This window comes from Psammomys obesus, unplaced genomic scaffold (genome assembly GCF_907164565.1).
Source record: "Psammomys obesus unplaced genomic scaffold, mPsaObe1.curated_primary_1811, whole genome shotgun sequence".
Taxonomy (NCBI): Eukaryota; Metazoa; Chordata; class Mammalia; order Rodentia; family Muridae; genus Psammomys; species Psammomys obesus.
In genome coordinates, this window is record NW_026596085.1 from 464,575 (window position 1) to 486,606 (window position 22,032).

Here is a 22,032-nt window from a genome sequence, read left to right on the forward strand (position 1 = left end):
TGTGTGTGTGTGTGTGTGTGTGTGTGTGTGTGTGTGTGTGTGTGTGTAGAACCTGAAGCCAGGGAGTCCTCGGGCCAGGGGCTTGAGGCAGGAGCCATGACAGAATGACAGGCCAGTCCAAGAGGAGAGTTGAAAACAAGATTGACGTAACCCTTTATTGCAAATTCTAAAGTAAAAAGATGTACAGTACAAAGGAAAATCGAAAATTCAGACTATAAACGTCCAGTCCTCGTACACAGCTCATTTCTCAAGCATCTCTGCCATCTCCGCGCAAACACAACAGGGGGCGAGCCGAAGGGCTAAGGGAGGAGATACAGCAAGGGGGAAATTAGAAGGATCACAAACCCCAGAAGCAAGTGCAAGGAAAGACATCTCTCGACCTGCTCTCCTGGTGATGAGAAGCGGGGGTGGCGCTGTGCAGTTTAAAATGGCTCTCGGAATAGCAGCGCTTATGGTACTAGTCCGTCTTCCTACGTTGCCCTTCCCTGGCGCCTTTGTCTCTGTATCTCAGAACGCTTTACAAAACATCTATTAAAGCCTCACAACACCCCTGTGAGGTAGGTCAGTATTATTACCCCCATTTTACAGATGGGGAAACTGAGGCACAGAGAGGTTAAGTGACTTGCCCAAGGCCACACAGCGAGCCAGTGGTCAAGCTAGGGATGGAACAGCGTTCTGTCCCTCTGGAACCACTGGACCACGCTCCCCTTTTACCTATATACAATCCTCACATACACACGCACACACACGCACGCACACACACACACGCGCGCGCACACGCACACACACTGATGTGCACGCCGGCCCACATCACCCCACTTGGCCTCATGTACAGCAAACAGCAGTGGGGTCGGGCAGGGGCGCCTCAGGAGTGTTTCAACGGAGGAAATCTTGGCAATGGCCGGGAGAGGCAAGAAGCGCAGTAGCAGTGTGATCTCGGCCTCCCAGCCCAGACCCCTCCTCTTCTCCTGACCCCCGGCTGACTGGCGGCAGCTGAGTCTTGAGGGGGCGGGGGAGTACCTGAAAATGAACGAAGCTTTTTGCAAAACTTTGGGCAACATCTGAGAACAGAAAGAGGCATCGTTCCAGAAGATGCCAGGACTCAAGCCACCGCGCCCTGGCCCACGGCACCTTCACCTCCGCCGGAGGCTGGGTCGAGGGGCAGGACGGGACTGACCTACCACCGTCTCTCTCCAGCTCAGTTACTAGAGTGGGCACTTCAAGATCCTCCTGAGTGTTCCTAGACCAGGAGACACGGCCTGGAGAGGGATGTCCCGAGGGGCGCCCCTCCCTGCACGCGTGTGAAGGGGACAGCCCCGTCTGCCGGTCCGATTATGGGAGTGGATGGAGGGCAGGGCCCAGCACTGGCTAGTGGAGCGGAAGCTGCCGGGCAGCGTGCTTGCACTAGCTTTGGGAGATGGGGGATAGCTTTTTCCTTAAGTCCTATCCGTGAACAAGGCAGAAGTGAGGCCAGACCAGCTGGGTTGGTTGAAGACGTCTCGGGGGGCTCCACCGGGTGGGCCCAGTGAGGAGGGGATGTAATGCCACATGCAGTTGGCAAGCAGGGGCCTGGGGCAGGGCCTGGCTTTTCTCTGCAGTCTCTACTTAGCCGGAAGTGGGAGGTTCTGGCTCCCCTTCTCCTTTTCCCAATTGCTCCAGGGTCCCAGTTCCCAGACCCCTTCCAGAACTCAAGAATCGGGCAGGTCAAACGACAGACACACACCAAGACAGGCTTCCCTCGTGTGGTAAGAAGGGTCACTTTTATTTTGTTTCCTTTTTGGCTTATAGTAATTTACCTTTTTGTTTGTTTTTTTTTCTCATTTAGGGCAGCGTTGGCCTCCATTCACTCACTAATACACTATTGGTCTTTTACAGTTCACGTCGGTTGTGGTGATAGAACGGAAGAAGCCCTCTGGGCACTGTAGCTCCAGGGGGCTTGTCTCTCTGCCCACAGCTTCAGATGCCCACGTGAGAGCCGGGTGGACTAGGGAGGTGTCCCCTCCTCTCAGCCTTTGCTCTAGGATTCCCAGTCTCCTCACCCAGAGCCTCAGCGAAGTCAAGGAAGGGGGGAAGGAAGAGGGGAAGGAAGGGGAAGTGTTTTCACACACCAGCAGTCGGCACCTACTGCTCAGGGGCTTCGGCTCTGCCTTTTAAATCAACAGCATCATGTGACTTTTTGCCTTCTGTCCTTTTTGTTTTTTTTTGTTTTTTGTTTTTTTTAAAGGATTGTGGAATATAAATACTGCACCAAGGACCTGGCTACAAAAAATAAATATTTGTATTTATATATCTATATATATATATATGTGTGTAGCGGTGCTGGCTGCTGCCGCTCCCCGGTGGGTTGGTGAAGATTTGGCAAAGCATTGCCCACTTGCTCACTCGGTGAGGATGCAAAACAAAACAAAACCAACCAAAAACTGCCATAGCTGACTCTTTAGGTTCAAAGCCTGATAACTGTGGGTGTGGACTGCTGGTGATGGTGGTTCATGAGTGTGGAGCAGGATGGTGAACGAGCAAAGAGGGCACGGAGGGGTCCAGGGGGGAGGGCCACGGTGGGAGAGTCTAATCAGAGTAAAGGTTAGAGCATGGAGGTGCTTTCCTTCCTGCGAAGCTGTTGGAGGGGGTGAGAAACTGAGGCCACAGCCTGCTGGGCTGGGTGGCGAGCTGGGGAGGAGGGCCAGCTCTCAAAGTGTGAGGACATTGCGAGTGAGCATGGAGCTTGGTGTTCCTAGCAGGATCAAATAGCTGTTGCCCGTCTCAGATCTAAGAACAATGATTAAGTTTAGCCAAATCTTGCATAGAAGTGGTTAGAATTTATTGCACATTGGAACAAAAATATATATTTTTTTGTTGTTTTGGAAAAGACCATTAGCAATAAAAAATTTTTTTTGTTGTTGTTTGTCTGTCTGGTTGGGGGTGTACATTGGCTGACAGCATCTAAGTTCTAAGAAGAAAGGAAAGTATAAAAAATAAAAATAAACGTGACAATGGCATAAGGCAGAAGCCATCTCCTATTTAATAAGTTAGTAATTTGTATTTACAAAAAGGCATGCCAATAAAATAAAATCATATATTACAGTATTTATAATCTCTTAGAAAGGTTAACCACACGTCAGCTCCTGTTTGGTGCTGTTTATGGCGTCACCCTCTCTACCTCTGTCCTAGCAGCAGGCGCACTGGCACAGCCCCTGAGCTGGTCAGCGTGCTCAGGAGAGCTGGACAGTGTCTTCCGGTCCAACGCGATAGGAAGCTCTGCTCACTGGCTGGCTGTGGTTCTACGCAAAACTAGTCAAGTGGACTGTGAGATTACATCCAAAGTGCTTCTACGGCGAGGCCGACTGGGGCATCCCCCGTGTCTAGTGCTGGGCTGTGTTGATTTGGTTCAGAGAGACTTTCTGACATTCAAATGCAGCATCTTGGCTTTGAAACCTTGTGGCCAGGCAACAGGCCCTGGACTCAGAACTATGTTCCGTAAGCAGGAGATGGAATGGAAGCCATTCCCCATCGTAAGCAGGCAGGCCACGAAGCAGAAAGCAAGGTGGGCTGGGTGGAAACGCCATGGGAAGCAACACCCTAAAGAATTGCCATGGAGACCCTTTCTTACCGACGTCAGCGTGGAGACAAGGCCGCCGGCCTCACTCCGGAAGCAGCGGCACTAGCTCAGCGGCTGCCAGTGACCGTCACTCTAACTGCAATGGCAGAGCCCACAGCCCTACCCCAGCCAACACGGCTGCCCTCACCCAGCCCTGGGTGGCTGGGAAGGGAAGCCCCGTGGCTGGAGGAACGTGATGGAGGCAGGAAGAACCACGCAGGTGGAGCTCACAGAAGCCCTCTGCCGGAGAGGGTGGTTCAGAACATCTGAAGCCCTTTCCGCATCGACCTGAGCCTGGAGAGAAGCCGTAATGCAGATAGACATGACGCTGAAGGAAGGAAGCACCCCGTGACCCCGAAAGAAAGGTTTCTGTACGTCCCCCTGAAGGCCTCCTGGAGGCAACAGGCTATTGTCAACAGCACTTTCATCCCTACCCCAAGAGTCAGTTCTCCAGCGTGAAGGCTAAACAATCGCCATAATATTGCAAGATACAAATGAACTCTTTTTTCTATTTTTTTTTTTTAGCCCTAGGATTTGGTTTTACAGTGACATTAATAGTACAAGCCATTCGGGGCCCGAAGTCTCCCCATGTACTGACAGGGCAGCACTAGTTTACCTTGCGAACTGCGCAAAGACAGCTGCATGTTAGAGACGTCGGTTGAGCGTGTCACACAGCGGATCCATCTGCTTGTTGGGTTGGCTTGTTTTCGTTGGCGGTGGTCAATTAATTATGTTTCCCTACCCAGAGGTGTGTGAGAGAAGGGCCGCAGCCGGCATGGAGCTCTTACCATTTCTCCAAATCCAGTGAACGGAGGGCTGGGCCCTGTGCAGAGGCTGCCCCGGGCGCAGGGGATGGGTTCAAGTGTCTTGTGACGTATGGGTCTCATGCACGACTTCTGATCACGGCATGCCATCATGCAAGTCATTTCTACGCGTTGAGCGAGCACAATATTTGGAATTGGCCTGAGCAAGTCGTCCTCAGCCTGAAAGAAACCTGGATGTTTCCCCCACCCATCTCCAAACCACGTGACGCCCATGTGGAGAAGACACTGTTTCTGTCAAAGAAACAGACATTAGTGACATAGGTTGAATGTGTGTGTCTGTGTGTGTCTGTGTGTTTCTTTTTGCTGCTTAGCTTAACTAATGGAAGAATGCAAATGCCTGTTTGCGTGAACAAACAAGCTTCGTAAAGTGCTGCTTTCTGCTTCTGAGAATCAACAGGATGAAAAAAATAAACTCCGTCTGGCTGCAGCGGCAGCCCTCGGGTCCCGCAGCCGCCTCTGCTTTGTGTCCTGTCAGTGTAGTCCTAAGTTGCATTGACTGTGGAACATGCAGTAACCGTCTGCCCAAGCGACAGAAAATCTGTGAGTCCAGGGAGCAGGGTCCTCAGCCCTCAGCAGGTCACTGCTCAAGCTGCAACCGCGTTGCACGTAAGCTAGGTTTGGTTCGGGGCGTCCAGCACAGCTGCTCTGCATCCGAGAGATCCGGAAGTTCGCAGGCAAGCTCCCACTTACCAGTGTCAAGCTGTGCAAGCTTCCCCTCACGCTGTTCCCTAACACTTGGACTCCCGGACCTCTTTTTGCCTCTTGGCTCTCTCTCTCCTTCCTTCCTCCGCCCGCTGCTGCTTCTCCTTGTCGGGCTTTGTCACGCTGTCGTAAGAGGGCAGGGAGGCTGTGGACGGGGTGCTCTCCTTTTTCTCCCGGTGCGTGCCCCCGTTCTCCAGCTTGTTGGAGGTGATCTTCCTGCAGATGAAGCCCCTCCTCGCCAAATGTCCCCGGTAGGCGCGCTGCAGGACCACGGCCGACACCTCCTCCTGCTTGCGTCGCAGCGTGGTGGTGATGGGCTCGTAGGACACTTTGGAAGGGTTGGATGCCACGAACCGCTCTTCCATCTGCTGCCTCAGTATGTCCAGCTCCCCGCTGTCCCCCAGGACGCGCTTGGTGAAGGCAAAGAGGATGTCCAGGCAGTGGATCCGGTCCCCGCTCACCATGGGCAGGTCCATGGCGATGAGCTCGATGGTGTTGGGCTTGGGCACTCGGAGCGGGTGCTCCAGGGCGTCGGCGAAGTCCGCCAGCTTGCAGTACTCGATGAACTGGGTGGCGTCGGGGTCGAACTTCTCCCAGATCTCGTAGAATGTCTCGAAGTCGTCCTCGCTCAGGGGGTCAGCGCTCTCCTCCGTGGCCACACTGAAGTTCTCCAGGATGATGGCGATGTACATGTTGACCACGATCAGGAAGGAGATGATGATGTAGCTGACGAAGAAGAAGATGCCCACCGAGGGGTTCCCGCAGTCCCCTTTGAAGCCGCTGCCTGGGTGCTCCTTGTCCAGGCTGCAGTCGGGGGGCCGGTTCAGGATGGGCAGCAGCAGGCCGTCCCAACCGGCGGAGGTGGTGATCTGGAACAGGCAGATCATGCTGTTGCCGAATGTCTCGAAGTTGAACATGTCGTCGATGCCAGCCTCGTGCTTCACATAGGCGAAGTTGGACATCCCAAAGATGGAGAAGATGAACATGACCAGGAAGAGCAGGAGGCCGATGTTGAAGAGGGCAGGCAACGACATCATTAAGGCAAAGAGCAGGGTGCGGATCCCTTTGGCTCCCTTGATCAGACGCAGAATGCGCCCGATGCGGGCCAGGCGGATGACTCGGAACAGGGTGGGGGAGACGAAGTACTTCTCAATGATATCAGCCAGGAACATCCCTGAGGGAAGAACAGGGGACGAGGTTACCGAGGCCAGGGCCACGCTTCCTTCCTCCTACCGGGCACTGTGGAGCGCAGAAGGCCAAAGGGCTCGGAGAATGAGCTGAACCCTCATCATAAGCATTTCTAACAGGTAGGAAAGTACAGAAAGCACTTACACAGGAACTCAATCAGCAGGCTGAACAGCAGCCAGCTCCTAACTTAGAGGTGTTCGCAGCGGCTCTAGTGTTTTTAAGTTTTTCTATATGTGGACTCATTAATAATGAGGTGTCCTTCATGTTCAGGAAATGATCCAGGAGTATTTTTCTATATTAGATATTTAAGACGTTAATTGGTTTTTGTCTGCAAGACTGGTCCCTCCAACTAAAATGACTTTTTCCCTTCCTATGACTAAAACAAAACATGTTTGTTTTCCTACTCAAGGGCCCATTTTCCCCAGCTTTTCAAATGCTCTCCACCCTGCCATCGGCTTTCTAGAGTTACAAACACAGTGAGAGGGTCCTCCTGTGGCATACGGCTCTTCAAGTTTTACATCCTAACTATTCGGTTAACACTACACACTTTCAATGTATCAGATTCTCGGTTTGTTTCTCCCCACGTGGGCTAGCCTTGGAGATGGGAGCTGGCTGCCCAGAGTGGCCTTCCAGATTTTGAGCTGAAGGGTGTAGATCAAAAGCAGAACCAAAGCAGGAAACATGCCGGAGGAGAAGGGTGCAGAAGTAGAGGTGAAACACATTTTCTGGTTCCACTCCTTTGTGGACCCAGCTCAAGCAGACCGCTTGACTTCAAACTGAAGAGCAACACAGGGGAATCCGAGGAAGGCCACAGAAGGAGGAGGAGAAGGAAAGGTGGGGAGTGAAAGCTAGAGCTGCTGCTCTGATGCGATGCTGCTCTCTGCCCTCTGTGTGCCAAGGGAACCGGAAGAGCATCCACTGACATGAAGCTGTTGACTAGGGAAGAACCTCTTAACCATAAGAACACATAAGCGTTGAGCCTTCCGCTTCAGAGAGCTCAAAAACCTCTCCTTTGAGGGTTTTAAGTTAGAAGAAAGGGGCTAGAGAGATGGTGTGGCGGTTAAGAGCCCTTGTTGTTCACGCAGGAGAGCCAGGTTTGAGTCCTAGCACCCACAGGGTGGCGTACAACCATCTATAACCCCAGTTCCAGGGGATCCAACAACTTATGCCCCCCTGGCACTGCCTGCAGTGGCGCGCGCACACACACACACACACACACACACACACACACACACACACACACTAAAAAGTAAAGCTTTGGGGCTGGAGAGATGGCTCAGTGGTAAAGAGCACCGTCTACTCTTTCAGAGGACCCGGGTTTAATTCCCAACACCCTCATGGCTGCTCACAACCGTCTGTAACTCCCATTCCGGGGAAGGTGACCCCCTCTTCTGACCTCCCTGGGTACCAGTCAAGGCTGCAGTGCGCATACTTACCTCGAGGCAAAAAAAAAAAAAAAAAGCCAGGAAAGATCCCCACCTCCAGGAGCACCTGTGCTGGCCTTCGCAGACGCCAAGGCTGCATGGGGCTGTGTCTAAGCCCCCGTCAGCTGCCCCGGGTGCGGCGGCCTAATGAGAGGAGCAGTGTGGGGGCCGAGATCTGACTCAGAGGACCTGGGCTGGGTGCCCCAAACTCGCATGCTGGGCCACAACCACCTGTACCTGCCGTTCCAGGGCCAACACCCTCGTCTGACCCTCATGGGCACCAGGCACAACCTGGTGCCCACAGGCACGCGCGGTTAACCGCTCACAAACATGAAGTCAGCGAGCAGCGCCCTCCGAGGCCCCCGCATCAGCCCCTGCCTCCGCTCCAGCCTGCGAGGGTTCCTGCCTCACTGCTTTTGGTGATGACGTCAGATGGAACTGTGCGTAAAACAGACTGTTCCCTGCACGGTTGCTTCAGGTCATGGTGTTTCGTCACAGCAGTGGTGACCGTAGCTAAGACACATCACACGGCACTTGACCAGCCGATTCTCCCCGGGCCATCGCCACATTTAAGAGACAAGTTTCCTTTACCTTTCCGGTAGACCTGAACCCCTTAAAGCAAATCAGACTTTGTGTCTTGCCTCCGAGCTGCAGCATTTGCACCCGGGACTGCTGGGAGCCTCAGGGCGGGGGGCGGGGGACGACACAGCGACCACATGACCTTCCTGGCCGGAGAAGCGCACACCTGAGGCGGCTCTCAGACATGGCATCCTCACCCTGGCCCCGCCCACTCACCCACAATGGAGAGGATGACCACCACGAAGTCAAAGATGTTCCAGCCGATGGTGAAGTAGTAGTGTCTCAAGGCAAACATTTTGAGCACGCACTCGCAGGTGAAGAAGATGACGAAGACCAGGTTGATCCAGTAGAGGATGTTCTCCATCTGCTTGCTCTGGGTGTCGGTCTCCACCATCATCGTCACCATGTTAAGGCAGATGAGCATCATGATCACGATGTCAAAGGCTTGCTGAGTGACGAAGTCAAACACGATCCCCTGGATTTTGTTCTGCAGGGGAAACACAGGAGAGTATTCACGGAAGGCTTCAGATGCACAGGGCCGCTGGCCTGCTCGTCTGTGCTCCTGGCTGCCTTCTCGCTGGGACGATTAGTCCAGATATGAGCGTATGTGTGTGCGTGTGTGCGCGCACGGGTGCACGCGCGCGTTTGTAATTATGTAATATTACGTGTAACATAAATGTTAAAGACTTACTGCCGGGTGGCGGTGGTGCACGCCTTTAATCCCGGCACTTGGAAGGCTGGCGGATCTCTTGAGTGTGAGGCCAGCCTGGTCTACAGCCTGTCTGCAGGAGAGCCAGGGCTGCACAGATGGACCCTGTCTCAACTCCTCCCACAACCCCCAAAGGAGATTTATTTTCATTTAATATGTGTGTATGGTATGTGGACACGAGGTGTCCGGAGGGGAGAAAGTGGCGTTGGATCCCCTGCAGCTGGAGCTACAGGTGGCTGTGAGCTGCGGACATGGACGCTGGGAACCGAACCTGGGCCCTCTGCAAGAGCAGCGCATGTTTTCAGATGAGCTATCTCTCCGGGGCCCAAGGTTTTTATACTAAAGTTCCAGCGTGATGGTTGACTGTGTGGGAGAACATCCAGATTAGTAAGACATGTTTCACACAAGCGCGCACACCCACACACACCCCATACATATGTGTGAGGATTAGCTAGGGGAGCAAGACCCCCCCCACAAGTGTGGCAGAATCATCCTGTTGGCAGAGGCACATATGGAAGAAGGGGGAGGAGACAGTTCTCACACCTCTCTCTGTTTCCTGGTTATGGGATGTAGGCTGCCCTCCTGCCATGCCCTTCCTGACACTATGTTTTAGGGCACAGCCACTGAGAAAGTGTTGAGCAAACCTCAGGGTTCTTGTTATTTGAAAGAGGACCCTTTGCCCACTTCTGTCTCACAGGAGGGCTCCCGGCCCGGGCCAGGCCCGGCTCTCTTCTACTCCCTGATGGCTGCTGAAACATCTAGCAGAGGATCCAGAGGCAGCACCGGGCAGCCCGTCACGTCTCCCCCTTCCTTGGTAGCAGCCCTGGTGTGTGCCTTCCGGCTAGCCTGCCCAGCACACCTACCACAGGGCGGGGGATGGGCTTCTGGGGTTTCTTGGAGCCCAGCTTCTTCATGGCATTGTAGTACTTCTTCTGTTCCTCTGTCATGAAGATGTCCTGACCTCCGAAGTAGAGAGAGAACAAAGAGAGGAAAATTACAAGCGGCTCGGGTGGCCCGGCTGGAAGCCGAGGGACTTCCCTTTCCCTCCAGAGGTCAGCGTGGTGAAGGGGCCTCCGCTGGGTGCACTCCAGGGGCAATTCCTCCCCGTAGAGATGCTGCAAATTTAGCTGGGGCGTCTAGAGCCTGCCAGGCTGAGCAATGAGACAGGACTGTGCACTCAGTCAGGAGCAGGCAAGGCCAGTCACACCCAGGGAAAGAAACCGTGTTCTTCTAGTTGGGGTCTCACTACGGGGCCTGAACTGTGCAGTGAGATTTGCTGGCCTCTGCTCCTAAACGCTGGCACTCACTGACATGCCCTGCGGCCCCCTTCCAAACATTTAAGAAGACCCTTGAGTGCAGCAAATGGCAAATTCACTTTTCATGAAATTCAACATTTGGAACTTATGGTACAGGAAGGTAGCTTAGGGGCCGAGCGTGGTGGTGCACGCCTCTGATCCCAGCACTTAGGAAGCAGAGGCAGGTGGGTCTCCGTGAGTTCAAGGCCAGCCTGGTCTACAAAGTCCGGGACAGCCAGAGCTACACAGAGGAACCCTGTCTTAAAAAGGCAGCTTAGGATTCTTGTGATTCACCGAACAGACTAAATTTATAAATAAACAGGAGCAGGTCACCTTCCAGCTTGCTTTGGAGGACTTATGACCCCTGTGGGACACGGGCTGAGGACGGCCTCTCCAGCCCTACCATGCTACCGGAGGCTGGTTTCTCTTCTCGGCCCCTCCCACTGGTGGAGAGCCCCATGAGGAGTGGTCTTGAGAACACAGAACTGCAGGGAAATGTGGGGGCCCCCTGCTACAAAGTTCAGCCCCAAATAAAAAGGATTGCCCGGGGCATTGTCTGTCTAGAGACAATGCTGAGTGCGCTCGTCAGGGTTGGCCTCTGCCCACTGGCGGTGTGGGGAAAACCTATCTTTTTCTTCTGTTGGTTGAAGTTGTCAATGATGACGCCGATGAACAGGTTGAGGGTGAAGAAGGAGCCGAAGATGATGAAGATGACGAAGTAGATGTACATGTAGATGTTGTCCTCGTACTTGGGCTGCTCGTCGGGCTGTGGAAGGGCAGGGGACAGGGGCCCGGTCAGTGTCGGGCTGGGGTTGTCAGGAGGCCCTGCTCTCCCTGTGTGTGGCTGAGAGCTGGGGACGGGAGCCTCAGGCTCTCTCTGCCCTCGGCTGGTCCATCAAGGGCAGGGGGAGGGCCGCCTCATATGCTTTCGCTCTGGAGCAGGACTGGGGGTGTTCAGGGCCATCAGGGTCAAGCAGACAGCAGGGGCTGACCACGCAGAGCTGGGAGAGGGAGGAGGGGAAGGACCCACCCTCCTCACTGCAGGCCATTACGGTCCAAAGAGACAGCTCAGGGCCTTCGTGCCCACCCCTCCCGTGCTTTCTGGCCTTTAAGCTGTTAACGCATCACCATGTGCGTCCGTGCGTCCCTACCTTTCGGGAATCTACGGCTGCGTACATGATATCCATCCAGCCTTTGAAGGTCGCCTGGGAAACAGAGCCGGCTGTTAGCCTGAGAGGGTGGCTGGGGGCCAGGGCAGGGCCCTGAGGGCTTGGGGTCACAAGCACAACATGGGAACCTAGGGGTGTTCAGCTTTCCTGGACTTTGAGTGAATCCCCGACAAAGTCACTGAAGTCTGGCAGAGACAGACTAACGATGGCCTGTAGGGACTGAGGGCGGAGCCCACATCGAAAGCGGGAGGACGGTGAATGTGAACTTACAGGTCCACTGGAATGCTGGGACCACCAAGGAGCCACTCTGTAGAAAGGAATTAGATAAGCACCAAGTGCCTGAGAGAGACACACCAGTTTTCTGGAGCTGCACAGGTTCAAGTCAGGAGCCCAGCCTTTTTTTCCCTTTTGGTTAGTTAATTAATTACTATGTGGTGCTGGGAATTGAACCCAGGGCTTTATCTACATTAGGCAAGGGCCTGTCCTACTCTTCTGTTCTAACCTTAAGCCCAAGAGCCCGACCTTCTTACACTGTGACAGAAAAGCAAAGGGGCCATGGCGGGGAGCAGGAGCACTCACCACTTGCAGAAGGGCCAGGTAGCCCGCTCCCACGTTGTCGAAGTTGATCTTCACGTTCTTCCACCTGATCTCTGTGTTGTTGCCCTCCATGAGCTTCTCACAGTCCGTTTTATTGTTGACGATCTCGATATCGAACCGGATCTCGGAAGTCTCGTTGAAGCAGTAGTGGTATTTCCCCGCGAACAGGTTGACACCCATGATGCTGAAAATCAGCCAGAAGATGAGACACACCAGCAGGACGTTCATGATGGACGGGATGGCACCCACCAAGGCATTCACCACCACCTGCAGTGGAAGGGGGCTGCTGAGAGCTGGTGGGAGGGGCACGCACAGTCTCATGGTTTCCAGGAGGGGAATGGCATTTCTGTGGCTTGCTCGGCCATGATAACACTTCCTCGTCTTCCCAGCCCGAGTGACTGACTGTGCAGGTCCACAGGCAGGACCCCAACGTCTAAGTCTCTGCGCTACATTTGGGTGAACTGTAATAAGCTGTGCTTTGTTTCGGTTTACTCAAACTCCCCTGCCCAAGTTGACCCTGAGTTTTTTCTAGGCCCCAACCCAGGACCAGGAAAATGATATTTTAGTCCAGTCTCCCTGATTTTCAACTGACAAAATCTGCCTCTGTCAGGGAAATCTGAGCAATCGCTCACTAGGGGCCTTTCAACAGACATTCCCCCTCTGAAAAACAAGGCACAATTGTTCAAAGTCATAGCGCGGCCCTTCGGGTTAGCACGGTACAGAACGTCTTTAGGACTATGCAAGGCAGTTCTCTTTTCAGGCAATAGCTGAGCATGCAGATTTTGCAGGCTCAAGGAAGAAAGAAAAAGCTATATTCCCTCTACCAAACGGTTCAGGTTGAAATGTGAGCAGCTATGAGTCTCGCCCAAGGCTCTCTGCCGTCCTGCCTTCCGACACGCTGATTGCTCAGCTGGACCTCAACTCCATTCTTCACAAAGTTAAAAACAAAGAGCCCAGGAGTGGTCGTTTCTTGGGTTTTGCAGTATGCTAGAGGCAGCCAGGTGGCTGTCTCCGCAGCTTTCGCTAGTGTTCAGTGCCTACAAAGCAACCCTGGAGGTGGCCTGGCTGAACACCTTGAGCAGAGCTGCTGAGGCCCAGGAAGGCTGTCCCGACAGCTTCATGCTTCCACTCAGGCTTTGAGGACATCTGCTCTGTCTCTACTGAAAAGAGCCAGCTGCTCTTCCTTTCAGACTGTTCAGTTTGTGATTCTCCACTTCATACATGAATGCCTTTAGACCGAGAGGCAGCTATTAATTCTTAGACCAAGAACTCTCTCACAGTCCAGACAGTTCCTACTGTAGGTATATGTTCCTTAACGCTTGGGCACCCGGGATTGTCGAAGTCTGGAGATTCTCCGTGTCCTTTCATGCATTTATCAAAGGTGCCAGATAATCAGATTCAACGTTTACTTCCTCATTCTACGGTGGTCACCCTTCGGTGGGAGCAAAAAGCAACGAAATGTGGAAAAGAACAGGTGAAAGGGGATGATCCACAAGCAGAACAGTCCCTTGTCAAACAGTAAGAACAGAGTACATGAAGATGTGTGTGTGTGTGTGCGCATGCATGTGTATGACATGTCAGAGCTCTGGGAGGCCATGGTGTGAGGCCTAAAGCAGCCTCCCCAGGTGGAAGCCTAGAGCTGCAGTTCTCATGGCAAGTCAGCCTGTGGCCTGCTCCAGGACATCTTCCCAAGCAAGGGTGCCGCTGAGCTCTCTCCAAACACGGTTCAAACATGGATACAACATACAGCGAGGGAAAACTCGCTGACGCTCTGTGATCCACAAGTCTGGTGTCAGCTTCATCTCTCATAGGATATAAAAATCCTAGAAGATGAAATGGATTTGTAAAACGTTCCTTTCTGTCTCTGTGCTAGGGATAGAACTCAGGTCAAGCGCGTGTTGGGTGAGGGCTTTTCTCTAAGTTATGTTCTCAGCCAATCACAACTACTGGGGAACTCCTTACCTTAGTGTTACAGGTAAGGCAGTAAACAGATTTGGCGGAGTGGACGCTTCTCTTTGCTGTGGACACTGGCCACTACGCCGCGCAGCAGAATTAACCATTCTGGAAGAGGTGCCGGTGTTGTGCCCGGCGATCCGAGAGCAGGAAGCCATGCTCCCTTCTCTCCCCTGGAAAGGACCTGACTAATGACCGAGTTCTCAATGGTGCTCTAACTGGATCCCTCACCCTGCTCTCTGGGTATTCACCCTGCCCTAGTTGTGATACAGTCTGTTATTGTTAAAAGTGAGATTTCTACAGGACAGGCACAGAACTCAAGGGCAGGTTAGAGAAGCCTGCAAGAGAGCTGAATGTTTCAAAGGCAGCTTGCACTTAGCGGTTGACAAGACTGTCACTTATTTGATGAGAAACCTCTTTTGGATAGTAATTCTTACATCTTCCCCATCCCCAAGCTGCCTGGGACACTACTCTTGCTCATTTAACTCTATAAAGACTGTGAGCCAGTTTTTAGCATCTGGCAGAGGGAACATGGCTTTAGTGACAACTACGTACTGACAACAGAAAGGCATGCATGTTTCATAGCAGTGAACACCCCAAGAGTTAACAGCACAGCGAGGTCTCAAGGGTCACTATGGAGGAGAGAAAAGCAAGGAGCGACTTAAGTGTTCCTTTGCCAATAGCAGGACTGTTGCAATTTCTGGTCTTTGGTTTGAGGAAGGAGAGGAGACTGAAGTGAGTACCCCAGTTCAGGCTAGGGTGACACCCCTTTTCAAGGGAAGGGCAGAGCCTAGAATCAGAGCAGCACAGTGACAGTTGAGCCCATCTGCACGGATGATCCTCGGCTTATCAGGGTTTCTTAGCTGAGAGTTTTAGGTGGTACCTTGCAAAAGCTACCGAATGGAAACGCACACCCCGTGGAAAACCGTCCTTCAATAAACACAGGCACTACTGGGTGGCCTGCTAGCAACCTGGTGAGCCTAGCTGCTTCTCCTCCACACAGGTTGGAGAACTTCAGGGCAGGAGTGGGTGTCTGAGGCCTCTCCACTCCCCCGAGTGACAGTTAGCTCCGCTGGCACGTGGTCCCACTATCCTCCTGCCCCCCCCCCACTGCTCTAACGTGCCGGTGTGGGGCCACAGCAGTTCTTGCCTATATATTAGCTTAGCCAAGAACAGGGAGGTACTTTAAAAGCGAAACTCCCTTTGGAGCTGACATGTGTTCTGGACTTGGGTTTCTCATCTACTTGAGAGATGGCAAGTAAAAGTTTTGGGGGATATGGCAAACGAGGGGCAAGGGAAGGTGGGAGCCGAGTGAAGGGAGAAGGGGGTGGGTGCTGTGAAAAGGTCTCCTGCATCTGGATCATTCGAAGGATTTCCTCTACACAGGTGCCTCCAGCTGGTCCCCGGCGACTGCGTCTGAAGCAGTGACAGAGTCAGCGATGAGCCACCAGACGGAGAGCGCTCACAGTGCCGGCTGGGCGAGCTGGGAGCTGTCTATAGGAGTGGCAGTCTCCTTGAGGAGGCCCAGGGCCCCGCCAGGGACTAGGTTCGGGTCCAATGCTGTAGTCAATGCCTTTGATGGGTTGTTCATAGCTGCATCCTGTCCCCAGTTATTCTGCCCCCAAGGTGGACTATTAACCCTAACACTACCAAGGCTTGTGAAATGTGGGCAGGCAGAGGAGCAGAGCGTTTTAGCCAGACTTCCGCTCACACTGTGGCCACTGCGGCTGTGCACTGTGCCTAGAACGGCACACACCCTCTCTGAATTTCGCCTGGTCAGAACAGCGTCTGTCTTTCGCCCATGCTGAAACCTCTCTTACTTGTGGGAGAAAGACGCAGAATTCCTTTTTAATTAGAATGAACTCGTCGCCCTTCTTCCTGCAGAAGGCTTCAGGAGGCCATCGAAGGTCACGTTTAGCCAAACTGTGACTGTGCTACAGAGTCAACACGGGGTCACTGCAAACACCGTTTGTTTAAAAAAACTAAGATAATGAGACTCCTAAGTCCCCATTAAAATTTCCCCTTCCTGTACAGTGGCGAATAGCCTTGTGGACTACTGGCTGGGCCACAGATGAGGAATGAGCCAGCCGTAACGTTCTGGTCTCTATTGAGCCAATCAGTCTTCCTTCATGTGGAGCATAATAGCTCCAGTCTCATGCCTACGTCTCGTATTTGCACATTTAGAAACACCCTCTGGTTTGCTCTCCTGCATGTATACAACATCTAAATTTAAGTGAGTTTTCTTGGGCCCCTGAGCATAACAGACCCCCCTGACTGGCACAGGGCGAGTATCACCACGGAGCCAGCTGTCCGAGGGATTTTCTGGACGACATTTTAGCGTGCGCACACACATCTGTGCACACCGACAGGGCAAGGCATCAAAAGAGAAAGCCGCTTGAACACAGCAGCGCAACAGCCCCTTGTACCGGCTGGCCCCGGGCAGTGGGCGGCCCAGGTAGAAACAGGGGATCTCAAGAGATTCCAGAGCTAGCTGATATGCAGCCGCCTGGCCTCGTCCACTGTTCTGATGCTGTGAGGACGGGGACCACAGAGCATGGGCAGGGGGCTGGGGGTGAGGAGGAAAGCTTTGCTACCAGACAGCGGCTGCCAGTCCCGAGAGGGACTGGGCTGAGAACAACAAGGTGCAATAAGAGGAATCAGAATAGAAAGAAACGCATTTCTTCTCCCGGGGTCATGCCGAATTCTGCTCCGTCCCCAGTTCCAAGCCTGCCGCCCTGCCTTCGAGTCCTTTCAGTGACCCCCCAAGGCCACAGGTCCCATGTGGCTGCTGCCTCTATCCTGCACTCTTCCTGCCAGCAGCCTAGGCTTTTCAGCGGGTCTCTGGGTTATAATTCCCCTTCTTTGCACCTGGTGATTCTCCCTATAAATCCAGCAGCCCAGAAAGCCGCCCCGAGTGCTACAGGTAAGCCAGGCCAGATGAGGGAGGCAGATTAACAGGTTCCGCAGCAGCACGTTGTGGGGGGCGGGGCTAGTATTAACGTGATGAGGCAGCTTAAGGCGACTCCCCCGCACGGGGCAGGTGCGAGGGAGAGAGGAGGGTCAGCTTGGCAGCTGCACCGCAGTCTGTGTTTGCATGATCTCCGCCCTGTGATCAGTTCTAGCATGCTTTTACAGTTCCATTGGCATGCAGAAGGATCGGCTGCTCTTAGTATCTTACCCTCATCCCTTCAAATCGTGATAAGGCTCTTAAGGGTCTCAAAGCTCTTAGGGTCCTAAGGGACTTTATGGCACCTAGTTCCGAGTAGCCCAGGGCATTAGCTATAAGGCTGACTAAAGAGACCTACACAAAAACAGAAGAGAAAAAGAAAAAGAAAAGGAAAAGAAAACAGAGGTTCCAGAGTGTTAGAATAAACCCCTAGCACTGATTTAACAGATGGGGGTCCCCAGCAGAGGAAGTGGGTGTCACCGGCTGCCTACTTCAGCCTACTTCAACTTGACTCAAACAACCTGGAAGGAAAGGTGGTTGAGAGAGGCAGAAGAAAAACACAAAGGGAAGAGAGATTGAATAAAGGGAAGGGAGCGGAACACACATAAGTCGGGAAGGGAAGGGGCTGAGGGGAGGGGAGAGGAGGAGGTCCCGTTGGAAGGAGAGGAGCCTGAAGAGGTGACATGAACCTTACCCTCGCCCTTTACAGTCTGCAGCTCCCAGAGGCTCCCATTAAATTAAGCCAGACAAACTTAATGGAACCTATGGAAAAGAATACAGGTAAATACACACCCACGCACCCGCCGCCCCTCCTCAGCTCAGCCACCATGGCTTTTCCAACGGGGACCAGCTCTCTTATCCTGGTTGACAAGAAACCATTTGAGAATTGGATGAGTCACTACACCAACAAAGGAAATGCAGTCAAGAAGTTCCACAGGTCGCTGCCTCTCCCAAGAGCCTCCTTGACAGGGTTCCGGCCCCGTGAGAGCTACCTGCATGACCCCCTCTGTGAACTCTAATCTCAGCCTCAGAAGCCCAGCCATCGCCCTGAGTGGCCATAGAACCTTGTGTGGCTGTGGACACCAAATCCATCCTTCTCGTCATTCCCTTCCTTTCCTTCTAGACGAGCTCCAAATGCACTGGCCTCTGCCAGCGCCAGGACAGTCTTTGATTACTCTTATCGTAAGAACTAGAATAACTCTTGGCGGAAGGGTCCTTTTCACTCATAGACAGGGAATGACCCACCCCGCTGACCTAAGCCGGTGCTCGGGCTACCGGGGCCGGCTGTGGAGACCTGCTCCAGCACGTGGGTGACGTGGCAGGATTCCAACAGGGCATCGGTTTCTGAACCAACCAGAACTGAACCGCTGACTTCCTGGGGAAGTCTGTTAAGCCTAGACTCAGGCCAACACTTCCCTGCTCCCCAAGAGCAAACTTACCGTGCTCCCACTACCAGGGTGACCCTGAACACTGGATAGGAGCCACACCTGGGGCTGCCCGGGCTTGGCCTCAGCAAGACATGGGGCACTTGGCCCAAACATACCACTACCCGGTCAGGTCTGAGGACGTCTGGCTTGGGGTTTCTCACTGCCGCCTTTCTCTCGCATGGCATGCTATTCTAGCTACACACGGGTGTGGGACAGGTCAAGATTTTCCTTCTACTGGGAAATGGGAGCCATCAGTCTACTTTAAGTGGTGTTCCAAAGCCAAAGAGAACGTCTGTAGGCTCATCTGCTGCTCTGTGCCCCCTTGCTTAGCCTGCCTTAGCTCTGCGCCCACACTGTGTGTGGCAGGACACACACCTCTTCTGTTGCGTGACTGGAGATTAAGCCCAGGCCTTGGGAACCCTGGGCAAGTGTGTAACTCTGTGACTGGAGATTAAGCCCAGGCCTTGGGAACCCTGGGCAAGTGTGTAACTCTGTGAATGGAGATTAAGCCCAGGCCTTGGGAACCCTGGGCAAGTGTTAATTCTGTGACTGGAGATTAAGCCCAGGCCTTGGGAACCCTGGGCCTCTGTGAATGGAGATTAAGCCCAGGCCTTGGGAACCCTGGGCAACTCCTGAGCCACACCCACAGACAAAAAAACAAACCAAAACAAAATCGGCTTTTCTCGAACTTGCTCTGTAGACCAGGCTGGCCTGGAATTCAGAGATCCACCTGCCTCTGTTTCCCAAGTGCTGGGATTAAAGACCACCACACCTGGCTAAAAATATTTTTTTTTTTTTTTTTTTTTTAAAGAAGACATTTGTAATTCAGTACCAGGATTAGCACGGGACAGAAGTGAAGTAGGCGGTCAGTGATGGAGCAAGGGGCAGGCTTAAAGGATTCAGTTTTAACCTGGTGCAAACTGACTCATGCATGTGCTCATAGCCCATCAGCTTTGGTATCCGCTATGGAGCTGAATTCAAGGCACTGCTCAGAGCTAATCAGGAAGGAGGCGTGCTCCTGTGGGGTGCACACGAATGAGGCTGGAGGTGTCTTGACATCCCCCTGGAGCTGGAGCCACACGGGTGATAGAGACTGGTGCCCTCTGCCGAGCAGTGCTCGCTTCTAACCACTGAGGCACCGCTCTGGCCTGCAGGCCAACCCTTACCTCCAAGTAACCTAGAACTGCCCAGCTGTTTGTGAGGTCCTAACGGGATCTGCCAGTGGAAGGTCATCCCATTTCCACTAGGCGCAAGCTCGAAAGTCCCCTGGGTTAGCCTCACTTTGTGAACCCTCGGCAGGGAAAGACTGCAGAGACTTAAACTTTGAGTGTCTAGGGACCACTACGAAAAGCAGGAGGACCCGCCTGAAGGACGGCAACTTTACAGATAACTGTGCAGTGGGAAGAAGGACAAAGGAGGCGCAGAGGTCAATTATGGGGCTGGCCGGCTCAGCTGAGCCAAGGTGGACAAGGCGAGACTAGCTGGCTCCCCCTCAGCTGTCCCTCGGCAGCTGATAACTCTTACAGCCTCCCGGTCTCCAAGTTATACCCTTACTGGACATCACTGGACATAATCAGAACATTTGGTCAAGTGTACAAGGAAATCAAGCCTTTAAAATAAAAAAAAAGAAGAGTTAAAGAGACAAAGTTGAACCACTCAGGCACAGAAAGAAGTGGACTGGGTGACCTCTCCAGGGAGAGAATGTTTTCAGGAGGCCGAGGTCAGTCTGAGGTGCGTTGCATCTTCACATTCCTGCTCCTGAACAGAGGTACTAACCCTGCAAGCAACGGGGGAATGGTTCTTGGAGAAAGACGGCAAACTTGTTTCACAGGGCACAGACACCAGCGTACACGAAGGCCTGAGGAAAAGAAAACAGGCCTGTTTGGGAATTCACACCACTTCCTAATAAAGAGAACCCATCTAAGATGCTGTCTGATGGTCTTCACGGCTCTAGAATGGTGCTGGCAGCAGCTTTAAGAGGCAACAAGGAAAAGCGAGTCTCTAGCAGGGCAACAGGCATGGAGACACCTGAGTTAGCAGCGGATGAGGCCGGGCAGCACTGCAGGTATGGTCAGCTAGGCCCTACACTTACACCTCATGCTCTACGATGCCCACATAGCCAGCCGTGCTCCTCCGACGGGCAGCACCCTCTGCGCAGGCCTAGCTGTCTGCATACCAGGCGAGGCCTCATTTTCCACCCGAAAATGGAGCATGGCACTCTACAGAGACATCACAGGGAGCAGCAGGCCGTGCCCTGTGTATGGGTTTCATCTCATAGGCTCTGAGAGAGAAGCAGCCATGTTTAAGACTCTTCATATTTTCCATGACACGGAGTGGGCTTTGCATATTATGGGTATTCAACAAACATTGGGCAAATGGACAGAGGTCAGAGGTCAAAAGAGTACGGTTCCTGTGAGAGCCCTGTTCCCATAGGCTGTACCCAGATACAGAGCTAGGCTAGAGCCGCTCGCTGAACAGGCTCCCCAGGGCTGGGGCCACGCCGACTTGTCCTCCTGGGACTCCTTATGAACTAAGTGTTCGATTCATGTTGATTACCAAGGACTGTCAGAGCCAATGTGGGACCCGCAGCAGTGTAATAACCCAGCAACTTCCAAAAGCTAGAGGTGCTGATGGGTTATGGTCAGTTGGCACATGCATGTCTCGCTGCTCTCTTTTGTCTACAGAGTAGGAAAAGAGAACCCTACATAAGTGTGATCCGTAGGTGACCTGGCATAGGATGTGGCTTGCCTGACGGGAACCTTGAGTCTGGGGTTGCTCAGTGCAGAGAAGCAGCTCAGGTTGGGGTTGACCATGGAGGGAAGGGGAGCTTCGCTCCATGACATAGTTGTTGGGCAGCTGGAGAATGGAAGAGGACCCGAGTCCTCACTAAGCCCGGGAGAGGAGGGGCTCCTGGGGCACCTTCCCCAGTCAAGGTGCTGAGGGTGACTGTGACGCCCCCTTCTCCAGGAGGAGAGCCAGCCTGGCTTCAGGCGTCCTTCCACATGCTCCACAGCTGGAGCTTCAATGTCTAGATCTAATGGCAGTAGGGACCCGTCACACACATCCAGCCTATCTGGGTCCCTTTAAGAGTGCAGGGTGGCTTCACCTCATTTGCATGCCTTCCCAAAGACTAGTGACTGCGACAGCTGTTCTTGGCTGACTATACCTGGAGTTAACTAAACCCCCCACAGGAAGGGCAGCCCCCTGAGGGGTTCCTGCCTAACTTGAAGGGAAGAGCCACTTCTAATCTGGATCTGGTGGGAAGACACACCTTTAATCCAGATCTTCCGAGGCGGGAATAGCCACCTCCAATCCAGGCCACCTTCTGTGGAAGCCTGGAGGAGGACATGGAAGAAGGGAGCGCTGGTCTGGCCTGTTTGCTCTCACCTGGCTACCTTTGCTGAGCCTACTTCTTTGGGGTTCTGGGGTATACGGAAGCCCAGCTGAGATTTCCAGCCTTGTGGACTGATCAATGACTGGATCCTTGGATCTTCTGTTCATAGGTGGCCATTGTTGGTTTAACTGGACCACAGCCTGTCAGCCATTCTAATAAGCTCTCTCTCTCTCTCTCTCTCTACACACACACACACACACACACACACACACACACACACACACACACA

The 22,032-nt window shown here is 53.2% G+C and overlaps 2 protein-coding genes across 3 annotated transcripts in view; one reads left to right on the top strand and one right to left on the bottom strand.

The window, feature by feature from the left end:
- Fignl2 (fidgetin like 2) overlaps positions 1–1,972 on the top strand; it is a 23,112-nt gene extending 21,140 nt beyond the window's left edge. The window contains exons 3-4 of the mRNA XM_055626803.1: positions 1,660–1,745; positions 1,955–1,972. Coding sequence (XP_055482778.1) covers positions 1,660–1,745; positions 1,955–1,972 — 104 coding nt within the window. The remainder of the gene's footprint in view (positions 1–1,659; positions 1,746–1,954) is intronic.
- Scn8a (sodium voltage-gated channel alpha subunit 8) overlaps positions 1,017–22,032 on the bottom strand; it is a 97,578-nt gene continuing 76,562 nt past the window's right edge. Inside the window, exons 20-26 of one of the 2 annotated variants that reach the window (XM_055626837.1) lie at positions 17,214–17,336; positions 12,065–12,349; positions 11,468–11,521; positions 10,945–11,082; positions 9,885–9,989; positions 8,529–8,799; positions 1,017–6,295 (exon numbers count right to left, since the gene is read on the bottom strand). In XM_055626837.1, the coding sequence (XP_055482812.1) occupies positions 5,148–6,295; positions 8,529–8,799; positions 9,885–9,989; positions 10,945–11,082; positions 11,468–11,521; positions 12,065–12,349; positions 17,214–17,336 (2,124 nt within the window). In that variant the 3' untranslated portion in view covers positions 1,017–5,147. The remainder of the gene's footprint in view (positions 6,296–8,528; positions 8,800–9,884; positions 9,990–10,944; positions 11,083–11,467; positions 11,522–12,064; positions 12,350–17,213; positions 17,337–22,032) is intronic. The other variant, XM_055626838.1, reaches the window with a different exon arrangement.